Genomic DNA, 25,655 nt, shown 5'->3' with positions numbered 1-25,655 from the left:
TTAAATTGCCATACCTTGGAGGTGGGTAGGAGTCATCCGCAAGCTGCTCTCATCAGTATGGCCCTGCCGAAGCCCGCATCCTCTCTCACCTGCTACACAATGGCATAATGGGACATGAAGGTGTGCACCGATGACCAGATAGCTGCTTTGCAGATATCCTGCAGGGGCACTCTTTCCAGGAAGGCCGCCGACGAGGCCTGGACTCTGATTGGGTGAGCTGAAACAGCTCCTGGAAGCGGTACCTTTCCCTGCTCGTAGCAGATCCTGATGCAGGCAGTGATCCAGGTGGAGATGCGTTGGGTGGAGACAGGTGAGCCCTTCATCCAGTCCGCCACTGCCATGAACAGCTGTGTCGACTTCCGGAACGGCCGCATCCGCTCGATGTAGTAGGCAAGGGCTCATCTCACATCCAGCGAGTGCCATCTCCGCTCCTCCTTGGACCCATGCGGTTTAGTAAAGAACATGGGGAGGAAGATATCCTGGCTATAATGAAACTGGGACACCACCTTAGGCAGGAAGGCCAGGTGAGGTCTCAGCCACACCTTGTCTTTATAAAAGATGGTGTAGGGGGGTTCCAAGGTTAAAGCTCTTATCTCGGAGACCCTCCTAGCTGATGTAATGGCCAACAGGAAGACTACCTTCCACGAGAGGATGAGCAGTGAGCATGTAGCCATGTGCTCGAAGGGGGGTCCTGTCAGTGTGGCGAGGACCAGGTTCAAGTCCCAGGGAGGCACCGGGTCACGGACCTGTAGGTATAGCCTCTCCACCCCTTTGAGGAACCTGACTGACATGGGATGGGAAAATAATTATCCCCCTTCCATCGGCTGGTGGAAGGCCGAGATGGCCACCAGGTGCACCTTTAGGGAGGCCAGCTCTAAACCCTGGAGCTTCAGGTGGAGCAGGTACTCCAAAATCGCCTGTATGGGCGAGAAGCTCGGTGAGATGCCCTGGGACTCTGCCCAACAGGTAAACTGCTTCCTCCTGGCCCAGTACATCACCTGAGTGGAGGGTTTCCTGCTGCCCAGTAGAACCTGTTGGACTTGCGCTGAGCAGGCTCTCTCTCCCTCCGTCAGCCACAGAGTCTCCATGCCGTCAGGTGGAGGGAGTCCAGGTGCGGGTGCAGCAGGCGACCCTGGTCCTGGGAGAGCAGGTCATAACGCCTCGGGAGCAGCACTGGCGGGGCGATGGACAGGTCCAGCAACATGCTGAACCAGTGCTGTCTCGGCCCGGCTGGGATGATCAATATGACATTCGCTTTGTCCCTCTTGATCTTCAAGAAGACTTTGGGCAGCAGCAGAATGGGGGGAAACACATACACCAGGGTCCCCGTCCAATCTATGAGGAACACATTGGAAATGGAGCCCGGCTCGCGACCCCGGAGCGAGCAGAACCTCGGGCACTTCTTGTTCCAGGACAACGCAAACAGGTCCAGTTGGGGAACATCCCACTTGCGGAAGATAAAATTTATCACCTCCGGGTGTAGCAACCAGTCGTGCCGGGGTAGAAACGACCTGCTGAGGTGATCCGCCTCGTCGTTCCTGACCCCAGGGAGGTGAGAGGCAGATATATGAAAGTCGTGCCTCACTGCAAAGTCCCAAAGTCGAATGGCCTCCTGGCAGAGGGCCGAGGAGCGCCCCCCCGCCCCCGCCTATTTATATAGAACATGGCCGCTGTATTGTCCGTCAGAACCTGAACCATCCTGCCCCTCAGGAATCTGAGGAACACCTTGCAGACCAACCGGACTGCCCGGAGTTCGCATACATTGATGTGGAGGCTCTTCTCCTCCTCTGATCACAGCCCCTAGATGCTCAGGTCGGTGCTGATGTAGGCCCCCCACCCCACGTCCGAAGTGTCCATGATAAGGGTGACCAATGGGGCCAGATCCTGGAAAGGAACCCCTCTCAACACCTCCCAGGGAGTCCTCCACCAGTTCAGGGAGGCCAAGACCCTTGGAGGAACCGTGACCACCTTGTTCAAGGGGTGCGTGATCGGTGCATACACAGAGGCTAACCACGCCTGGAGAGGCCTGAGTTTGAGGCGAGACAGCCTCACCATATATGTGCAGGCTGCCATGTGCCCTAACAGCTGCAGGCAGTGCCTGGCTGTCGTCATCGGGCACCTGTGTAGTTGGGCGATTATCATGGCCATAGCTTCGAATCGAGGCTGCAGGAGGAAGGCTCTGGTCTGGGTAGTGTCCAGGGTGGCCCCAATGAACTCTATGCATTGCAGCGGGGTAAGCGTGGACTTCTGCTCGTTTATGAGCAGCCCCAGTCTGGTGCACGTCGCACAGATTAGGGATAGGCTGTTCTGAATGTGGGCCCTGGACCTGCCCCTGATCAGCCAGTCGTTCAGGTAGGGGAAGATCTGCACCCTTCTACGGCACAAGTGAGCCGCCACCACCGCCATGCACTTGGTAAAGACCCTGGGGGCGGACAAGAGGTCAAAGGGCAGGGCCAAGAATTGGTAATGGCAGCCAGCTACCATAAACCGGAGGAAGCGCCTGTGGCTGGGAAGGATGGAAATGTGAAAGTATGCATCATAGAATCAGAGTTGGAAGGGACCTCAGGAGGTCATCTACTCCAACCCCCTGCTCAAAGCAGGACTGAAATCCTTCAAATCTAGGGCGGCATACCAATCTCCTGGATCCAGAGCAAAGATAATGGAGGGTAGGGAGACCATGCGAAACCTGAGACGCTTGATGAATTTGTTCAGTCGGCGTAGCTCTAGTATGGGTCTCAGGCCCCCTTTTGCTTTGGGAATGAAAAAGTACCTGGAGTAGAATCCCCTCCCTATTTCTTGCGGAGGAACCGCTTCCACCGCCCCCAGGAGGAGGAGGGAATTCACCTCCTGCAAAAGGAGTTGCTCGTGAGAGGGGTCCCTGAACAGGGACGGAGTGGGAAAAAGTCCAGAGTGGACTGAACTGAAGGGCATATCCCCTGATAACTATGCCAAAAACCCAACGGTCTGAGGTGATATTTTGCCACTCGGTGTAGAAGGGTCTTAGCCTTTCTGCAAACGGGAAGAGTGGATCCGGGAGAGAAGTACTGGTGCCACCCTCGGGCGCACCATCAAAACTGCTTTTTTTGTTAGCCCTCTTAGAGGGGCCTTGCTGGGAGGCTGCAGACAAGCCAGAGCAGTTGCGTTCTCTGAACCCCCTGCTCCTATCTCTGTCCCTATGGGGCTGAGAGGGTCTAAGCGATGGCCTAGGGGCTGTGCCTGGCATTGGGGCGGCGGCCGAGACTGACGCCTCGAGGCCTGGGGTGTATAGTCCCAAGGACCGGAGCATAGCTCGCGAGTCCTTCAGAGCATGCAGCTTCTCGTCAGTTTTCTCCGAGAACAGGCCTGCCCTGTTGAAGGGCAGGTCCTGTATAGACTGCTGCACCTCTTGGGACAGACCAGAGGACTGCAGCCATGAGCACCGCCTCATGGCTATTGCAGAGGCCATAGCTCTGCTGGTGGTGTCTGCAGCGTCACTGGCAGTTTGTAACGCCGCCCCTGCCACCGTGACGCCTTCTTCCAGGACTGTGGCAAAGTCCGCCGCCGCCTGGTCCTGGGGCAACCCCTCTGCGAACGGCTCATAGAGTTCCAAAGGTTCAGACTGTACCGCCTTAGAAGGGCCTGGTGGTTCAAGATCATGACTTGTAAGGCCCCGGTGGAGTAAACCCTACGGCCAAACAAATCAAGTTTTGTTATTGTCCTTGTTCTTAAATGTGGTGCCCGGGCCACCCTGCCTGTCTCTGTGGTTAGCTGCATTGACCAGAGTCCCCGGGACTGGGTGGGTATACAAAAACTCAAACCCCTGTCAGAACATAGTATTTTTTGTCGGCGCCCTTAGAAGTAGGGGCAACCGAGGCAGGGGTTTGCCATAGGGCCTTGGCCAGCTTAAGGACCCTATCGTGCACGGGTAGGGCCACCCTTGATGGTCCCCCTGACCTGACAACCCCGAAGAGGGGATCCTCCTCCTCTGAGAGCTCCTTGAGTTCAAGGTTCAAATTATTGGCCACCCGTTTAAGGAGCTCCTGGTGGGCCCTGAAATCTGGGAGGGGCGCCCTGTGGTCTCTGGCGGCCACCTCATCAGGGGAAGAGGAGGAGGATTGTTGAGGGGGCCCCGCAGAGGGTCCCACCTCAGGGTCAGATTCCTCCTCCGAGGAATGGCCCTTAGCCTGTTGGCTGGGAGGTGGGGGGGGTACACCACTGGCTGTGCCACTGAGGATGGGACCGACAGTTCCCTGTCCCATCTGTGCCCCCCAAGAGCCCCAATAAGGCCACTGCCAGGGCCCTTGCGGCCACCCTGGTGCCGGCATCGGTACCAGCTGCGGAGCGTCATGGCAGGTCTTGTCCTTGCGGGACCCGAAGCTGCTGGACTGATGTCGACGATGCCTCCGGTTTTTGCTCCTCTTCATCGGGGACCGGCCTCTCGACGACCCCAACGAGGTAGAGGAGCGTCGGTGCCGCCTCGAGCGGTGAGGACACGCGCCCCGATGAGCTGGACGAGGAGGTCCTCCGTCTCGGCACCGAGGACTTCCGGTGCCGCTTGCCACTCAGTGAGTGGGAACAGTGCCGTCCATGGCGTCTCGATGCCAAGCCCGACTCAGAGGACCGCGATCGGCAACGGGTTAAGGTGGCCGGGTCCTTCGGTGCCAGGCTCCGCGCCGGAGATCGGGATCGGTGCCGTGGTGGCGAAGGGCTCAGTGCCAGCGTGCGGGAGTTGTGCACACTGCGCGAGGCAGACCTGGAGCGGTGCCGCCTTGAGCGCGACGCCTCCGGTGCCGGGGACCGTCCTCGGTGACGTGTGGAGGAGGAGCAGCTCGACGACTCAGAGTTGGAGTTGTAAGGGGAGCCGCTGTGCTCTACCCTCTCTGGCCGTCTGGTGGGAGACCTCGTCCCTGACGGGGGTCTCAACCATCCACCAGAGGCACCCAGGACGGGTTTGCCCCGGGACACCGGTCCCCGCGCCCTCGGCCGAGGGGGGATGGAGGCGTGGGCATGATCAGTAGGGCCCGTGACATGTGGAACACCTCTGGTGTCAACAGTCCTTGCAGGGGCGCTCCCCCACCCCCAGGAGTTGGGGGAGGCTCCCTGCATGGAGATGCAGGTGCCGGAGCAGGCTCAACGGGCCATGGTTGGTGCATCTCCTTGCTCAATCCCGGCCACGCAGGCAGTGCTGGGGAGCCTGGGCACTTCATGCCCTGGCGCCGTTTCTTCTTGGGCACTGGAGATGGGCAGCGTTGGGTAGACTCCAGTGCTGGTGGAGCGCTCCGCACGGAGGAGACGCTCGGTGCCAAGGTGGAACGCGGCAGTTCGGAGGCCGGTCGGAGCACCACCTCCATCAAAATAGCCTTCAGCCGAATATCGCGCTCCTTTTGAGTCCTCAGCTTGAAGGCTTTACAAATCTTCCACTTATCTCGCCGATGCTGCTCTCCCAGGCATTTGAGGCAGCGATCGTGCGGGTCACGGAAGAGGCTTGCCTCAAACGGCGCAAGACTTGAAGCCAGGTGAGCCGGGCATGGCCCGGCCCTAAGCCCCTAAGGGCATCTATTCTAACTAACACTATACTTAACACTAAACTATTCAAACTATTCAACAACAATTAACAGAATCAGTAAGGGGAATGCTACTTGAGAAAGGCAAGAAGCAAGATGTTCCAGCAACCGTCACGGACGGAAAGAAGGAACTGAGGGCCCATAGGGTCAGTGGTGCCTCATATATCGCGGCATGAGCGCGGTACTCCAGGGGGCGCCTAAGCTGACCCTGCAGGGTCTGCTAAGGGGAAAAAAGTTCCGGGAACCAGTGCACGGTGGCGTGCACTCACCTATATTGGAATGGATCTGTGCAATCACTCAAAGTAGAATTGAAGATTAAGAAAACTTCCAACTTCTAGAACAATTGAACCTTTCTGCTAATTTTCTCTTATCCTAGTCAGACCATAAAGGCAGCTCCACCATAAGCTTCCACATACTGGAAGTGAGTGATTTTCCTGTCCAGTATGCCAAGAGCTAGAAGCTTCTGCTCAAATCATTGCTGAAAATCAATATATCATACACTAGCTTTTTGGTATATCCAGGAAACCACCTTACCTTGCAGTTTCTTCAACACAGCCACTTCCATTTTCAGGACTTGCTTTGGCTGCTGAGCTGACTCGACCTTCAGTGCAACGTTTTCCCGGGTGAGCAAGTCCAGAGCATCATAAATTTCTCCAAACCCCCCACCTCCTATTTTCCTCAACTGCATTAAAAAATATATATATAAAGGAGACAAAAAAGACAAAGGAAACAAAATATATTAATATTTCTATGCATTGTTCTCCTAGTAGGAAACTGTATTATATTACTACCACTTTTTAAACTAACATGATATTAAACATGATTTTACCCTTAGTGTGGACAGGGAAGTCATGTTTTAGCTCGTTGTGGTACCTTAAGAGGACCCTAATGTTAACTACTATCAGCTAAACCACCTTGTCACCCACCTATGCTAGGTTTTACGTAGTGTTTACCATCATGTTAGTTAGTTAAAATGTATTAGTAACATAATAAAATTTCCAAAACACCAAAATAAACAAAATTCCACATATTGATACACAGTGAAATTTTAAAAATATGCCCTCTTTGTCTTCTTCATGAATAGATACTTTGAGTATACACACACACACTTATCAGTTCCTGGGGTGCCCACACAGAACCATCATACCATTCTCCATGCAATGACCTTTACATAATAGTTGAAAATACAACCACCACAATTTAGAAAAGATCTTTAAAATTGGGTTTTTTGTTTTTTTTTTTTTAAACTGTTGACAATACTTTCCTCCCCTAATTCCACTCATATTAACTTAAGGGATATTACAAAAATTTCAACAAATACAAAATCTCATAAGAACATGAGAATGGCCATACTGGGTCAGACTAATGGTCCATCTAGACCAGTATGCCATCTACCAACAGTGAATGGTGCCAGATGCTTCAGAGGGAGTGAACAGAACAGGGAAGTTATCGAGTGATCCATCCCATCATTCAGTCCCAGCTTCTAGCAGTCAGAGGTTTAGGGACAGCCAGAGCATAGAGTTATGTCCCTAACCATCATCATATCCCCCACTCAGTCGTCTCTTTTCCAAACTGAATAGTCCCAGTCTTTTAATCTCTCCTGTTACGGCTGTTCCATACCCCTAATCCTTTTTGTTGCCTGTCTCTGTACTTTTTCCAGTTTTAATCTATGTTTTTTTGAGATGGGGCAATCAGAACTGCACGCAGCATTCAAGGGGTGGGTGTACCATGGATTTAGATAGTGGCATTATAATATTTTCTGTCTCACCAGCGTTAGGAGGAAGTAACAAAAAGTGTCTCATAATATTTGGCGGATACGTGATATGTTCAGAGACAATATTACAGGGTAGCCTTTCAGACCTTGCTTTGAAGTTCACAGTGCGCAAAGGGCTGTCTGTTCTTTTGGTATGGTAAAAATTAGATTTGTTTCAGCCAGTGATTTCACTTATTTTGTACAACAATCTCCTTCCACCCCTACTGTTCCAAAACTGTTAAAGTAGAAATGCAGGGTCACAATAAGAAACTTTTGCTCTGAAAGGGCTGCCATCATTTTCTAAGCAGCATTGCTGGGGTCACCTGACTACATTATCCTGAATGCAGTCTAAGTATTCTGAGAATCTGGAAATTATCCAGCTAGAAATCCAGCCAGCATATTAGCCTCTCTTTAGGCTTTGAAGATGGAGTCAGCAAGATCTCCTATATGTGATTAAACTAATAGAGAAAGGGAGAGTAATTTTTTTTAAATAACCTAAGTTCCTACCAAGAAGGATCTGATGATACATGAAATAAGATTTATTCATAATTTTATTTGTATTTTTCCGCTCATGTACTGTAGCACAAACTCCACCCCAATACATCTGTCTGCATTGAGTATCAAAAAAGGAGGACATGGAATGCCAAATTTCTGGAAGTTTCACTTCACAGAACCTTTCAAAAGACAGGTTTATTAGGTCACTTTTTTGTAGTCTACATCAACTGTCTCCTTTAATACAAAAGAATAAAGTACACCAAAAATCTCCAGTTAGGGGCCTTCATAAATCACATGAATCTTTATCAAATAAATACTTTGTTTTTCGTTGCTAAGAGCATAGCAGTTTGACTAAAACATGTTACTGGTTGCCAGGGATCTGGCCAGTTTGCATACATTTATAATATGCCTTAGCTTACTGAATAGAAGAAGAAGTTCATTTTTGTAATTAAGGAGGGTACTGCTGAGTCAGGGCAGGTCTAGACTACTGCATAAGCCAATATAGCTTGCGTCGCTCAGGGTGTGAAAAATACGCCCCCTGAGTGACGCAAGTTACAGCGACCAAAGCACTGTCCACACTGATACTATGTCAGCAGGAGACATTCTCCCACCAACATAGCTTCCGCCTCTCATGGAAGTACAGTAATTATGCCAATGGGGGAGTTCTATCCCGTCAACATGCAGCCCTTCTGATGAAGATGCTCCATCAGTGTAGCTGCATTGATGTTGGGGATTGCAGGTTCGGGCGGAGCCAGTCTGTCCAACCTGGCTCAGAGGGAAATCTCAAGGCCATCTCCATGAGTAGAAACTTTAGCCTGGCTTCATGATTTTTCTTCATGTGAGGCTTAAAGTCCTTGCAAATTTTGCAGTAATCTCCAATATGAGCTTCCCTAAGGCACTTCAAGAAACTTGAGTGCAGGACACTCATGGGAACAGCCTTATTTCAGGAAATGCAGGGTTTGAAGCCCGGTGATCAAGGCATCACTTGGCATCAGCAATTGACCAAAACCCTCAGATGGAGTAACTAAACACTAAACACTAATAATCTTAACAACTCTATTTACAATAAAATTCAAGAGAACACAGTCCACTAAGAGTACTTGCAGAAACAAGAAGAACAGTTCCGGCAACTGTCACGGGTGTTCAGAAGAAACTGAGGGGTATCGAGGTCAACTGGGCCCTTTATACCACCACCAACAGTGTGAAACTGCAGAGGGTGCTCAAGCCTCCAAGTTACTCAGGTTACTCCAATGGGTAACACTGAGGGGAAAATTTCCAGCAACTGTGCACAGGGTGAGCACACACCAAAAGTGGAATATACATATGCAATCACCTGAAGAAAAACCAGCTTGACCTTCACATCTCATATTGCATTTTCAAGGCAGGCAGTTAGATATGTCATTGAAACAATACTGGAAACGTTTTATAAGCCACTTTTCAAAATATAGCCACATTTCTAAATATTCTCCCCTGCCTTCACTGATTAAAAACAAAGGAAATGGAATTTAAACAAGTTTTTAAAAATATGATCATCTCCTGAAATTACAAAAAATTATGGTGGCACAGCAGCACCATTATAGTTAAGGTTGTATCACAACTCCTGTTTAAAGGTTGATCTTTTTAAGTCCTCTAAAATCATGGTTAGTTGGATTCCTTTCAAATTTTATGTGCCTCTGGATGTTGCAGGGTAGGATTAGTAACCCAAACTTGGAGTCACATGAGCAAGGGGTTGAGGAGATGTAAGCCTAAAAATATAGCCATTTTTCAAAAAAATTCTAGGTGGGGTTTTTTTGTACAGATCAAACTATTGATATGATGGTCAACATGGTTTCAGTCCGTTGAGTTTTACCCAACATAGTATATGGCACCCACTAAATTTTTGGGGACCCAAACTGATAATGGTATTTAAGGACATGTTCACTTCTTTTACTGTGTAGATGTGCAGTCTTGAAGGATGACAGTGTGCATGCACCAATTAAAAAAGAAAAGAAAAAAAAAACCCATTAAAAGGTTTTTATTCAACCCTTTTACGCTTGCCTGGGTAGTTCAAGTTGTCTCTGCTAAAATATAACACATTCATTTTAAGGGGAGGTTTACTGTGAACATGGCATAATAGTCAGCAGTTGTATTGGGTGGGCAGGAGCTTAAAATAAAGATCTTGGGTGGAGTGGGGCACAAGGAGAGGTATTGCAGCTACAGAAGGAACAGGAAATGAGGGCAGTTGGTGGGCAAGATTTGAATAGGTTGTTTGAGAACATTATTTTACTCACCCGGGGGGGGGGGGGGGGGGGGGAGTGAGTGGCTACTACCCAACAAAAGGGGAGATTAATGTGGTGTTTCCAAAGACACATACATAACATGGAGGCTTGGAACTGACAGTGCAGGTCTCTTGACCTCTGAGGGAAAAGAAATTATGTTGCGAAGATTACCAACATGTGGATCCTGGATGATTCCTGGATCACAAGATTGCAGAAGTTCGTAGGATAGCAAGGAGTATACCATGACTTGGGGATTGCTGACTACAGATTTGAGTGGAAAGAGGTGGCCTGCGTTGGCATCATGTTTTGCCCACTCTGCAGCATTTAACCAGTGACATAAGAGGCGGTGATCTACCAGACATTGTCATGATTCCCTTGAGCAGAAATTATCTGGGCCTTATTACTGGTGTACACCTACACAATGTATGAGAGCAGATTTGGACCACATCACAGATTTGTATTCAGAAAATGCTATTGTTTCCTGAGATATGGCTGCGTGTCCGCATAACTGCTACAGTGTCAATATGAAAGTCACTAATAAGTATTGGAAGAACATTAATCGGGAAACTGGAGTGTTCATGGTTAACCAAAAAATGTATAGTGTGCATGTCATAGAAACATTACAAGCTCTGACATCTCACTGTTTCTCAAATATGCAATCTATCAGGTGGAGAGGTGTCACAGGAACTGTCACACATAAAACTGTCAGTATTTTGGAACAGAAACCGTGTCTGTGATTTCACTTGCTGGCCCTGCCACAAACTGCACTCTCCAACCATTCTGAAACGTGACCAAGAACACCATTCCGCTGTAACATGCTGTCCTTTACTCCAGACTCTCTCTGTGAGTTGGATTACTGTGAGTGGGATGGGGGAGTAACTGCAACAGAAATATTTGTATACCAGAGAGTAAAGACTTCAGGGATATACATTTCCTGCTTAAAGTTGGGGGTGGGTGGGTACAGTAGAGGGATGGGAGCCAGGGTGGAGGGGGGAAACTGGGCAGGGGCATGGCTGGACAGATGTGCCAATGTGCTGAAGCAGGGCTGGTGGGGCCCAGGTGATGCAGCGGGGGTAGGAAGAAGGGGTTGGCTGGCTCGCTGTGCAAATTGCAGGACTTGATACGTACAAGACTACTAACTCCTACCAACAATATATCTTTTCCGGTTCAAAAATACAGGAAATTGAATGGCAAAGAACTATGTTAATGCAGAGTTAAGATTGTTTGGTGGTGTCATCCCCTTGCAGAAAACAAAGTTGAGCAAAATTAAAATTTCTGAAAACCAGGAAATGCAGAGTTAAAACTGGCCATACACTGGTTTTCACAAATTCGTGTTTTACTCAACTCAGCTTTTTGCAAGGGGACAACATACTAACAAGCAACATTAACTCTGAATTAAAATATGTGTAATTCACCAGCAAAAACCTAAGTCTTTGATCACTCTAACTGGTTACAAAGAACAAAATACAATAATAAAAAAAATCCAATAAAAATGTACTTCTACTGCAAATCTTTATCCAACTCCCAGATGTATCTAGGTAATTTTTTACACACTTAGAGATATACAATGAATTCTTTAGGGCAGCAAATTGAAAGATGCATGAATTCTAGCATTTTCCCAACGGAAAGAAAAGCAATGAATCACAAAAAAATATATATCAGCACTAAACCAGGCTTCCCTCCTCCCCCTAGAAGTACAATTTTTAAAAATTAAAAACTGCATTCACACAGCAAAAAAAAGTCAGTTCTAGTAGCCAAGTGAAGGATTCTAGATTCTACATCACAGGCAGTTTCATAATTCTGAAACTTGCCCTCTACTGCCTTTTTCATTGGCACATTATGCTGGGAATCCTGAGTGCAAAGAGTTAATTAGCTGAAGTTTCTACCCCAAAACATGAATATTGGCAGCTGCATACAGGAACTGCCCACAAGAAATTTTAGGCAGTCCCTGTGTCATAATTGTGTGTGTGTGTGTGTGTGTGTGTCACAGGACTGGCCCTTTAAGGGGAGTTAGATGCCCAGCCTACCTGGTGAAGGGAAAGACCCAACCCAGGTTCACCTGAGGATAGTTAACTAAATAGCAGGAAGGCAGCTAAGTAAGAAGCACCTGGGCCTAATAAAAGGCTGAGGAGAGAGCTCACTTGAAAACAAGGCTCCCCAGGAGAAAGGAAGCTCTGGAGGAAAGGAGCTCCTAGGGAGATTAAGCAAGGCAGAAACTGTGCTCCAAAGGCAGTGAGAGTGAGCTGATTACATGGCTCTCTAGGCAGGGAGGCCTGTGAGAGACCCTGAACAAGCAAGGGAAAGACTGCAAAAGCTCTCTAGGCTGTGGAGAAGTCTGATACCTTACATCAGGAAGAGCTGCTTCTAGAACCCAGATACTTTTGTTTTGGGACTATTAAATTGTGTCTGAGCTTTGAAGAAAGAGCCTATAAAATCACAGTACAAGTGTACTTTCAGAAGATTTTATTAAAAGGGAGATATACAACTGTAAAGTACAGTGTTTGGTTTCTCTTGGACCAGGCTGTTGAAGTGACCTCACTGTTACCTCACAAAGAGGGAAAATGAGGAAAGCCACACTCAGCAACATGGAGATGCTCAGAGGCAATGGTGCCTCTTTTACAGTCTGTAATATTTGATTAAATGTTTAGAAAACTTACAATTTAAAATACATAATCACATGAGTTGAACTACAAACTAATTTCAATATTTTCCAGGCAACCAGGCCACTCATCTGTTCACCCTTGCTCGTTAGCTGGGGAAAGAAGATGGAAATTGGCTTAAGGAAATAGGATCGCTCCTGTACTGCTCAGCCAACTGTTTACTACTTTTTATTTAGCTGTGACACTGGGTACCTTTCCCAGACCTGAAGTTGTTCCAATAGAAGATATAACTTCACCCACCTTGTCTTACTAGTTTGGTGACTATACTCCATTTGTAAGGCTCTTTTATAGCATATGATCTGATTTAAAATTAGTGCTAGAGTTTCTAGAGTAACACATTAAATTACTCTCTTTCTCAACAATGCTTCTTTATAACATTAAATGTACTTCCTTTCCAAAGTTGGTGGCTTAGGCCCCATTTACACTGAGTTAACAATCCATGTTAGGCAGAACTTGATTATAAAACCAGAATCAGCCTAACAGAGAAATAAGGTACTTTCCTACTCAGTGTGGACTGAACCTAGATTGTTGGAAATATTTTTCCTATGATGGATTTGAAAGTAACTATGAATTTATTACTACTTTCTGCTCTGAGTGACAATTTTCAAACTGCACTAAAACAGTGAGGTAACTGGAGTTTATTCAGGATTTAAGCCTTTTTAACTTAGATCAGAATCTGGCTCTTCGGTCATAAATGATTTCAGCAGTTGGGTTTCAACAAGGTTTTTCAGATCCTTGTCAACCAGGGAAAACTTCTTAAATCCATGCAAAGCTGAACTTCATTTTAAAATTAGATCAGGTTATTCAGTATATTTTCCATTAGAGACTGGCACTTTGTGATAGTGCAGTGTAAGCACTAGTGAAGAAGTCCAATAAAAGGGAAGGGTGTTAGACTTAAAAGGAATTTGGTACAGGCAGATAAATACAAACTTTGATAGTAAGCAAAGACCACTTCAAAGACAAAATTTATTTAAAAAAAGAAGAAGAAATGAAAGCAAGATATACTCACCACTTTCCATCTTTCCTTGACCAAGATTCCCACACTGAGGATGTCTGGCTGCTCCCCACCCCCACTCATTGCAATCTCCAGATGTGGTGGAGCTGCTATGAAGAGTCTACCTCAGTACAGATCATCCAACTCCCAGAGGTGGATTCCATTTAACCTGAGGCTAGAGAGAGAGAGAGAAAAAAAAAAAAAGGAGAACATCAGATGTCATTAATTAATGCAAGGGCCCCATAAGAATCAAAAACAGTTGTATTCCTAATCCAACTAGCTCTTAACTAGGCCATTCTGCTGCATAAAAATTAATTTAGAAAATTTCCAATTAACAAAAGTTTGATGAAAAAAATCCCTATTTGTTTTTTGGGTTTTTTTTTTTTTTTTAAATTGGGTTGCAACCAGCTATACCTAGAACTAACCCGAATCTAGTCCTAAAATGTTATTTAATGGATAGAAACATTATAAAGGAAAATAGCCTAAATCAAAAGTTATATTCTGTAGCTATACTGCTGTACTGCTATAAACCACCATTAAATGCAAAAAAATTGCATTAAAAATGTAATTTTAAAGTTGCACAATTAAAAGTTACACACAAAAATTGGGGAAATTAAGAAGTAACAGTTCCAACACTGTATTGCACATCATGTATATTATACTTAACGGTGAGTATGTGTATATAAAATTATTTTTACAGTACATGTTAAACTGCACATTTAGCCAGGAAAAAAAAAAAAAAAGTCTGAAAAAAATTCTAAGCATGAACAATGCAGCCAGTTTTCTTTATCAATTTATTGACTTTTGGTGATCTTATCTATTTTAGATTTTTATACAGTATCTTGGAGCCCAGTGCAATTCCCACTCAAGTCAATGGCTCCCCATATCATCAACCAGGACGAGCTAATATGTTTTTAAAGTTGATAAGTTACGGGCTTGTCTACACAGGAAATTTTACCAGTTATAGTTATACCAGTTTAACTCCCCCAGTGAAAACACTTAATCCATAATAAGAATAACTTTTTTTGGTTTAGTTTAAACCCCTTCCAAAGATCAGCCATAAACTAAACCAAAAATGGTCCTCTTATACCAGAATAACTATGTCAACATGAGGAGGGTTATACTGATATATTTCTGTGGTTTAAATTCACACCTTAGCTTATACCAGTATAACTTTCCTGTGCAGACAAGCCCTCAGTTTACCCAAGATGCAAAATTATGTTTACATTTTTTTAACATAACCTATTTACTAGTCTAAGCTTGCCCTTCCTATATATCTTTAAAATTGTTTTAATGCAGGTTGTTATTGTGCACATTTAACTTCTTAATATTTGTTTGGGTTTTTGACAAATTGGTTGTTTGTTCTTAAAATAGAAAAATACCTGTGCTTAGTAATGTTCCCAATTAGGCTTTGAAGTTAACTCCTCATTCAGATGAATGGGCACCTAAAGGCCAGTTCCCACATTTGCTGCTACTATGGTTTGACAAGAGAATTTTTTTCAAAGGTTTCAAAGATGGAACTTTTTAAACCCCTTCCCTGTTTCTTACAGTTTAGAATTTGCACAACTCGGCAAAAACTGTGGAGACACCCTCAATTCATACAGTGGGAGGCTTTTTCCATCCACACTCATAATTTCATCCTTTCCCGATTTCTGAGACCAGTTTTCTTGGTCAGTAATTTTGTGTATGTTTTAAAGAGTTAGCTACAATCTCCCTGATTCAACTTGTCCTTTGAGCAGCCCCCGTAGCCTAGTCTACATTAGAAACCTTTTACAAAAATTTTCTACTACTGCTAATGTCGCTTCAGATATACTTGTACGAACAACCTTGATCCCTACCATGGAGCTTTTGCTTTCAGCATTGTGGCAGGCCTGGTCTACACTGGTGGCTTAATTCGAATTAAAGTCCCTTAATTCGAATTAATTACTCCCGCATCTACACTTGCGCATTGTTAATTCGAATTAAGGAGCCTTTAAAATTGAATTAATAAAACCACCTCTGCAAGTGGATTAGCGCCTGCAGCGCATCAGTTAATTCACATTAGTGTGAGTGTGGACGCAATGGGGCTTAATTCGAATTAATTGGCCTCCAGACTGTATCCCATGATGCTCTATTTCAGTACCCTCCCCCAAAGCAGCCCCAGGAAGATTTAAATCTTCGTTTCCTGCGGTGAATGGATTTAAAATCCAAGCTGCGATCACCCCACACACACACACACACACACACACACACACACACACACACACACACCCCAAACCCTTTGCAGTTTGTCTCTTTAAGGGTTTGAAAGATTTCACCACCTCCCTCCCTGCGTGGTGAATGCGTTTAAACTGCCAGCAGTGAGAGGAAATTCTTTGCTACATTGTTTCAGTGACCAATCATGGAAATTGATACTTTCTTAAGAGTTTATTCACAGTGCTACATGTAGATACATTATATCATGCTTCCATCAGTGAAATGGAAACATTTGTATCACTGTATTAATACACTAACTGACTCCCTTGTTATTTATCTTACATTCTACAGACACCTGTAGAATCAAAATCAAAGACAAGCAATATACAGGGGGTGGTAGGGGGAGCATAAAAGGCAAACAGCATACAGGTGGGGGGATTCGTTTGGTGAAGGGAAAAATCTAAGGCACGCAATATACAGGGGGGGGTGGGGGGAGCATAAAAGGCAAACAGCATACAGTTCTAAAGTAATCCAGGATAAGCTGCGATGTATTTGTCACGGTCAAAATGAGAGCATAGTTCAAGCTGGCTCCATGTGCCTGCAGCAATGGCGATCGGGGGAGGTAAAAAACAGCATGAAAATCCTTTTCCTGTTTGTTTGGGGGTGGGGGATGAGGGTGGGGGAAGCAGTGCTGCATTCTGGGATGACGACACTCGTCACAACAGCCTCTATGGTTAGTTGCACTGTGGGATAGCTTCCCACATTGCACTGCTTTCTAATTTGAATTAAGGTTGGCCAGTGTGGACGCAAGAAACCAGCACAAACACTGTAGTGTGGACAGTTTGCAGCACTTTCTATATATCGCTTTCTGCAATTCGAATTAAGCTAATGCGAATTAGTGCTGCAGTGTAGACAGCCTCAATTAATCCTACTCTCAACAAGTCTAAGGCCTTGCCTACACAGGAAAACTAGTCTGGATTAACAAAAAATATGAATGCAAACATGATTAAGTCTCTGTGTGGATGCTCGCACTCAGAATAAAAAGTAGCCTTAATTTGGTTTAATTCAATTCAAATGAATTAAGATAAACTGAATGAAGGCTACTTTTATGCAGAATGAGCATCTCCGCACAGGGACTTAATCTGGTATTATACCAGTAGATAAATGCCAGTAAATTTCCTAAACCACCCCCATTAGAAAAGAATGAAACGCTGAAAACGAATGCCAGAGCGTCGTTTGTACTAAGGCTCCAATGTTGCTAACCAGTGTTAACAACAATGGACTTTTTAATTAAAAAAAAAAAAAAAAAAAAAAAAAACTCCACAGTGTAAACAAAGAGTAAAGAGGTCATGGCTGGGCAGAGAGAACTTGTAATAATGTCATAAAAGGTGAAGAGCACCATTAAATTCTTCTCATGTTAGATGTCCATTGAGCATGCGCCGTGATTTTTCATTCACTTAAATCTTTATTCCTCCCCTCCAGTTCCACCCCCTCACTGCTCCCTCAACAAATGAAGCAAAGTCAATGATCCTTACTAAGTAACGTGTTCATGCCCAGTTTCAGGCTTCAGCCATTTCTGCTGTGGCTTTGTTCAAAAAGGCATAGAATACTTTCCCCATTGTAAAGAAATTTGTATTTGCTGTCCCAATAATCCAAAAATGGCATTAAGAATTTTGCTCAAACTTTCAAACAAAAATTACTACTGGACAGACCCCAAGCATGTCAGCCTAAAATTACTAAACTATGAAAATAAGAGGTTATGAAGCGAGCAGTTTTACCATTTTATATCAATATTGCTACCAATCTTGATTGAATACCTATATTTCAAATTAGAATTTATCATCACATCATTGATAATGAACCTTTCTGAGTGCTGAACTCTGTTCACACTCTGGGTCATGACCATATTAATGCAGCATCATTAATTTGCATAAAATGTACCACCACCAATATGTACATCCATAGAGCCATACATGGCCCACCTTTATATTGCTGTAGATACATTTAGTGTTGGCATTGTATTTGACAGATCAGGTGTATTAAGGGATCTAGTACATGGCCAACAGCAACAGACATTTCTCCACATGTGCAGAATACCTCAACCCTGTTTTGATAGGACTAATTCTATGGGCAAGTCGTCTCTTTTCAACAGATTTAATGATAAAGTTATAACACTGTTCAATATGTTAAAGTCCTCTTGAACTATAAGACCTGATAAGTCTTGTAAGTGAATGAGTCATATGTGATGCAACATATGACTATGCAATTAACAACAACTTTCCTCAAACACACTATTTAGTGGAATTTAACTTGGATGAATTTGTACAAATACACAATGCACATAACCTCTTGGCATAAGGATTCAAGGTTTCCATCCACCTTTTGTAACAAGAACTGCATAGTCACTCCAAAAGGTAGGATATACGTCTTTATATCATCATCATAGTGGTCCTGGATTTTAGTTTTACATTTTAACCCTGAAACATAAGCCTTAATAGTTGTGAAGAAAATCTTCCAAATGAGAACTAAACATAGCCAATGCAAGCTTGTGTCTTCCTTCCTCAACTCATGGGTGCCAAAAACCCAGATCACAACCCACAGATTCCCAGGTGCAAAAAGTTCCAACTGTCTCCTATTCAGCTGTCAAAACCTCCAGCTTCCCTTTTGGCAACTTATGCATTACAGTTATTGTCACTACAAGAGTCTGCAGCACTTTCACAGTTTGAGGACAATGTTAAATACATTAAATTTAGTATCAAAACAACCTCATTAAAAAAAAAAAAACCCACCAAGAAAGCACAACATACACTAGAAGCTGTCACGCAATTTCCAGTTTGAAATAGAATTCAGTGCCAGAATTTTTTTTTTTTTTAAACAAAAAGTAGAAAGAAGCCTTCTAAAGCAGGAGTTCTCAACCTTTTTTAGAATCATGCCCCCCAACCTTAAAAAAAAAAAAAAAAAAAAAACACACCACTTTGGAGTCCCTCTCTCCCACTTACAAAATGGGACTTTCCCATTAATGTAGACAGAACAGGGGCTATTAATACTTTGATTCCAATACAGGGGATTCTACTTTAAATAAGTAAGTCCTTTGATCCTACTGTCTAACTGTGCACAGGCTAGAAGTCCATTTAAAAGCACATACTTTAATATCCAAAAAGTTTTCATGGCAGTATTTCTCAATATCACCATCAAAGAGTTCGTGTTGCGACCCCAAGCATCAATGCCACTCACTCAAATTTGGCCCAGCCTCACCTTGATCATGACAGAGTGGTGGCCAAACCAAATTTGAGAGAGTGGGAAGGTTCAGTGTACACACCACTCTGTATTGACTTATTTACTCTGTTTGTTAAAACACCCCCAATGTAACCTACATACTTAGTAATGTTCCCCCATTCCCTTATATCCCCTTGTATCTCTTAGCGCCCACACCATCACCCCCCCATCTAGGACACTGCAGCTTATCCCTGGTTGTTCTCCCCTGACTTCCAATCACACCCCATACCCCCCGATAAAACATCCAGGGATAGCATGCAGGTTATAACTTTGTCTCTAACTTTATGGGTTACCTTTTTTATTTTGTAAACATTATCTTCAATAAAACTTTTAAATTTGTCTTTGCATTCACACCCATCAGCCAACTTCTGACCTCCTCTTCGATGTATGCTTCAGGCTGGTTTCCTTGGAGGATAATGTGCCCCAGCTGCTTCTGGTCCTGTGACTCCCAGCCCAGAGTCCTATCCAAGAACTCAGACTTCTTGATATGGCCACATACCACAATCTACATAGGAAAGTTACTTACCAGTAGAGTAACTGGAGTTCTTTGAACTGTGTTGTCCATGTGCACTTTCTACTAGTGCTGACTCCTTAGCAGTGGACCGCTGCAATGGAGGTGAGAGCTCAGAGTCTTATGAGAATAAACACTGTAAAACAGCCTTGCCATATGCAGTATCTGACCATAAGGCTTTAGTAACTGTTGACACTTAGTGATGAGTGTGAATATCAGTGAAACACGGTATGCCCAATTTGCAGATCAATAAGGTTTAATGTGCAAGGTTTTCTATAGATATAATAGTTGAATACAAAACCTAAAATTAACTACAATATAGCATACTAAACCTGGAGAGCTAAGCAGTCACTCAGAAGGCTGAATACAGGAACGGCTTTCTTCAGGGGCCCTGCGAGGGAGTCAGTGGCCTCTGGTCTGACCAGCAGCACCTCCCATGGAGTCAAGTGTTGATGAAGCGCACCCCTTTGTCTAAATAATAACTTCTTATACCCTTCCATAAACAACTTTCACCTAATTACCTCTCTACTCACTATCATATATACTAATTACCTACATTGGGTTTTCACCTTTAACTACATTCCATTCTCACCATAATAATTGGGGTCATCAAAACATCTGGTGATAGAAGGGGCAGTGTTAAAATATGCCCCTTGGCCATGAACAGTGTACCCCCCAGAAGTTCAAGTATAACTTGTCGTTCCCATCACTGTTACCTATGTGCAGCTGCAAGCATACATGTTGTGTATTTTGTCTTGTTATGTGCAGTGGTATGGAGAAACTGAGACATCTGCAAGATTACTCAGTAGTCCTATTCATCTCTGCCAACTGGAAAATGTCATACTACAGGGATCAGAATAGCCAACAAAGCAACTGAAGCTATGCTAGGCCTGTAGCACAGTGGTTAGGCAACTGAAATTGCACTGGGCCTCCAACAGTAATAGCTTAATGTGTCAAACGTGTGAACAGAACTCCAAGTGGCTGCTTTATATATATGTATCCAAAATATACATGTTTTTCAATGACACTGCTGAGGGAGAGAACTCAGAGTGGTAGGAAGGTTTACTTTGCACACCTCATAACAATGAATATTTAAGGAAGCCAAAAAACAAAACAAACAAAAAAAACAAACACAATTTTCTCTCTAGTGAGTTCAATTTTTTTCTTTTTATCATCATAAAGGGGTAGAAGGTGGTAGACCTGACTTAGATCTTTGAAGTCTTACTGCTATCACAAGAAAGTTAGGCTAAGAGTGCACAAGAAAACATGGTATAACTTGTGGGCCTTTTTTGAAATCAGTTAGCATGACAAAGGATTGGACCAAAGGGATTTTGCTGGTTGCCAGAGCCCTTCTAATTTAGCCAATGAGCCCTTACTCTTTACAGCAGATTACAAAATGTCAAACACTGGATGTGTGTCCTCCTTCAAAGCCACTGATGGTAATTTTAACATTGATGCCACCGTATCAACTAATTCATGAAACTGAACCACACCCTCTGAAGGAGATGATGCTGTCAATATTCCCATATCATCATCATCAGAAGAGGAGCCACTTTCCATTTCTAAGATGTCCTGGAATTCATCTAATGGTGATCCCTCCCAGTACTCTTCTTCCAAAAGTACATCCTGAGTCAAGGAAGAGGAACATTCCCTAGTTCTCAGATCCAGAGGCCTCGGATTCATAGGTTACAGTGGGATATGTTTGGCACTGGAGAGTCAGGTTTTCTGGTAGAATAAGCAGGAGTTGGCCAATATGGCCAGGATACCCAAGATAGCATCCGATCCCAAAGCAAATCGGTGGGATCACTAATGTTGGGATTCGAAAAAAGGAAAGAGGAAAAGGTAAGCCCTCTAAAGTTTTAGGAGTTGAGGGGATATCAATTCAAAAGCTTTTTCCAGTTCAGTGCCTTGTTTCAGTCTCTTATCAGGTGAGCAGTGTGATATTATTGGATCAGTTAAGAGATGCATATCCAGGTGAATGTGTGTTAGAACTGTTACAGCATGCAGGTGATCTGCCATGACTGGATCTGATGATCTTTTTTTTGGATCTGTACTTTTGGCAGAAATCTGAAGGTTTTAAATCATTAAATCTTTGATCTGCCTGATATAAAATGATCTGAGGAGCTGCTCATCTGTTTTAATTTATCTTTTCTCTTCTTCAGAGCTGAAGAAGATGGCTCCAGTATGTTTTGCAGAATCTCTGGAGTGGTTGTACAGTACTGGTCCCAGTGGAGACTGTATCAGGTTCGGAACTGCAGCCAATCACTTGGTTATCAAGAGCTAAATTAACTTTGAACCAGAGCTGGGTGTCAAAGCTGAAGCCTTTGCAGTTGGTGTTTTCTTAGACCTGGAAATAGTCAGAGCCAATTCAGGTTTCTTATTCTTGTTTTCAGATCCTTTTGAGTTATTGGATCACAAAAGCTTGCCTGACAAGGCCTTTTGTAAGAGAGGGGCCTGAAGTCTACTTTGTCTCTCTTTCCGGGCTCAAGAAGTACACATGCCAGCATATAGTGCAGCATGTCAGCAAATGATTCTCACCTAAACATATCAGGCACCAGATCTATGCATCGGAGTCCAAAAAGACCACTGGACATGACGCGCATCTCTTAAACACAGATTCCAACATGAAGTATCATGTCAGAACCACTAAGTATCTGAACCAACAACTATAACTATTCTATCTAAAACTATCATCCTAATCTAACTATATAAAAACTATTAAGAAGAATTTATAGCATTATCAGATACTGATTGAGAGATCTGGAGGTTCACATCTACTGGGTGGAAGCAACTGAGGCTGCAATGGGCAACAAGCCCCTTTTATGACGACACCCTCAGAATGCACTCGAGTGCTGGGGACAAGGGACGGAGGAGTTGGATGACTTAACAAGCACTGCTACTAGAAGGTTCCACCATCCAGGCTGCGCTTGACCGGCATATCCCAAGAGTAGGAATATGCACAGGACACTTAAAGAAGAAAGGCTATTTTTCCCAACAAAGTAGATTGCAGTACTTCAGTCAACTTATGGGTCAGTTCCTGGACCGCCTCCATTGGGATCTGCAACGAGTCAGACACTTTTATGGAGGCCCTCAAACCCCACTTCTCCCACCAGATTCATCCACCTCAGGAATACTGGGGGGGGGAAAGAGAAGGATGGGACCCCATGGCTTCATTGGATGACGATGATGATGACTGTGATACGACCAGTGCCCAGGGGTTGCCAACTGATAATGCCAAGGTCAGGGCAGGCTGCAAAAGGAGAGCAGATTCTCCCCATGCTGGTGGGTGACACTGAACCCCGGCTTCCCAACCAGCCACAAACTGCTTCTGATTACCCCACACTGGATATCAAGAAGCCAGTCCACAAATGCCCACAGCCCCCTTCACTGCATTTCAGCTCCAGGCTCCCAAATCAGCACTAGGTCCAGCAAAGAGTCCAGTTACTAGAACTCTCTGCTCTTTGCTAAAAAGGTTCCCTTTGACCCCAAGGGGTCAGCCATAGCACCAGATCAATATAAGTTTGGATCTTACCTAAAATACCACGCTGTCAGCCAATCCTTTAGTATCTAAAACTAAAGGTTTATTGTAAAAAGAAAGAAATAAACCATGAGAGAAATGTTAAAGGGTTAAAGTAAATCACAGATATACAAATGATTAAAAGTCCATATACTTCAGGTTTCTGGAAGAAATGTGGAGTTGCAGGCTTGTATAGTTCCCTCTGGTTCATATCCAGTACCTGGATGGGTCTAGGTCTTTCGGTTCAGTTGCAAGATGAATTGGTCCAGAGACAGGTGTATGTCTGCAGACTGGACAGGAACAAAGACAAGATGGTTTCTCTGGTTTGATCTTATAAACCCCCTCCTCCGGCCATGCAGCCTGTGGGCAGTCACAAGACCCAAAATGGAGTCCATAGTCACATGGGCCAATCCTGGTGACTCCTCTGGTGTGCCTGGGGTCCACAGTCACATGGGACAGTCCTGGTGCTTCATCAGGTAGACTGCCTGCAATGGAGTCCAGAGTCACGTAAGCAGGTTCTGGTGACTCAGTGGTGATGCTGGCCTCTCCCTCAGGGCCCCTTGCACCTGGAAATGCCTTAATGGGCCATTACGCAGGCCATTGTTCTGCAGCCTTCCTATCTGGGGTGTTGTCCAGGCAGAACAATTTGAAATACAGATATCTCAAATACATCTATAACTTCCATTTCAAATATCACACATGAACATAAAGTATTATCATCTTACTTAGCACACTACAACCTTCCTAACAGTACCTGACATGGCATATCCCACATGGATTATTATGATTCTGCCATACTGATGTCACCCAATATACTAAATGCCCCCCCCACTCAAGCCAGCCTGCATGACAATGACGACAAAACTGTAGCAGGGCTCAATCATTCAACCAGAGGAGGTGGGATGTACTCTGGGAAGTCCTCATACTACAGTGAAGGTTAAGCAGGTAGAAACTCAGGAACAGCCTGAGTAACCATAGATGAGGAGACTTAGGGGACTGAGGCCTGTCTGTAATTATTCCTTCCAAAAGCATCTGAAGACCCCCCAATACAACCACACGGGCATAGAGGGGTAAGGGCTTGGTGGCCATGGTATAGGGTAGTGGTTTTCAAGCAGGGGTACATGTACCCCAGAGGTATGCAGAGGTCTTCCAGGGGGTATGTCAACTCATCTAGATTACTGTTTCTCAAATTGGGGTGTGTGAATCCCAGGGGGGCTGCAAGACAGGTTCGGGGAGGGTTGCAAGTGCAGGGCCGGTGTTAGTGAATGACAAGCAAGGCAACTGCCTATGGCCCTGCACCACAGGAGGCCCCAGAAAGCTAAATTACGTGCTTCAGGCCCAGGCGGTGGGGCTTGGACTTCAGATTCCTGAAGGAGTCTGGAAAGACTGAGAACCACTGGTATAGGGAATCACAGTCCATGTCCTGCTTAGTGGGTGCCCAAATAACTATCTTGCAAACAGTCTCTAGATTCACTATGTGAGACTGAAGAAGGTAGAGAAAATGTTCTTGGAGAGTATATCTGGGAGCATTCCATTCCCTTGCTATCCTCTGATACTACTGAAGGTGCTGTTGGGAAGGAATACCCCAACTCCACTGGTTGCACGGTAGACATAGGTGCTGTTGGTAGAACCAACTACTCAGAGTCATAGGCAGACAGTGTCCCAGTGCCGCCAGACACACAGAGCAATGGTGACTCTACCTCCTGTAACACAGCTAGGTCTGTAGTCGCTGTCACATGGTGCCGAGGAGTCAACTACACAGATGGTGCCATAGTATATGGTCCTGTCAACAGTGCTTGCTTATTTGATGCTGATACTGTGAATATTGGAAGCTGCGGTACCACAGACAGCAGTGCTGCATCCATCTTCAGCGATGCCAATGCTGAAGGGCAGGAAATTGAACAAATCAAGTTTCTGTATGTGGAAAAAGCTTTTGGTGGTGCCATTTGTGAAGATTCTTCTGAGTACCTTCATGGTGTTGAGGCATCGGCATTAAAGTGAGGTTCAGCTTTGCCAGGAATGACATGGGGCCACAAAGTCTCAGAGGCAGAGTGATGCAGAGGAGACTCTCTTCTTGAGGAGATCTCAGTAGATCTACCTCTAGAGCTCCCTGGGCCCTAATACCTTCTCTGACAATGACTTTTTGTCACATATGGTAATCTTGGAGCCAAGACTGGTGAAATCATGTGGGCCACTCTCACTCACTGGCTTCAAAAGATCATATACAAGAGGAGGAAAAGAGGTCACATAACCCTGGGTCTCATGCCAGCAACATGAACTTACCCATAAGGTAGATCTGTAGCCAAGCTTCCTTACCTTTGTGACTCCTGATGATGATGGACTGACAAATGGTACAATTTCCAGGGATGTGTGATTCCCTCACACAAAAACATTTTAGGTACACATTAATGATGGGCACAGCACCCTCATATGTATTTGAATCTAGGAGACTTGGCTGAGGCCATTCGGGTAG

The 25,655-nt window shown here is 44.8% G+C and overlaps 1 protein-coding gene across 1 annotated transcript in view; it reads right to left on the bottom strand.

Annotated features, from left to right (window-relative positions):
- Positions 1–25,655, bottom strand: part of TTBK2 (tau tubulin kinase 2) — a 214,924-nt gene that overhangs the window by 174,104 nt on the left and 15,165 nt on the right. Inside the window, exons 2-3 of the mRNA XM_067557906.1 lie at positions 13,719–13,878; positions 6,078–6,225 (exon numbers count right to left, since the gene is read on the bottom strand). Coding sequence (XP_067414007.1) covers positions 6,078–6,225; positions 13,719–13,787 — 217 coding nt within the window. The 5' untranslated portion in view covers positions 13,788–13,878. The remainder of the gene's footprint in view (positions 1–6,077; positions 6,226–13,718; positions 13,879–25,655) is intronic.

The sequence above is a fragment of the Emydura macquarii genome, unplaced genomic scaffold (genome assembly GCF_026122565.2).
Source record: "Emydura macquarii macquarii isolate MOO-44397 ecotype Brisbane River unplaced genomic scaffold, CSIRO-AGI_Emac_v2 contig_1876, whole genome shotgun sequence".
NCBI classification, from domain to species: domain Eukaryota; kingdom Metazoa; phylum Chordata; order Testudines; family Chelidae; genus Emydura; species Emydura macquarii.
This window is presented reverse-complemented; position numbering and strand designations above follow the sequence as displayed.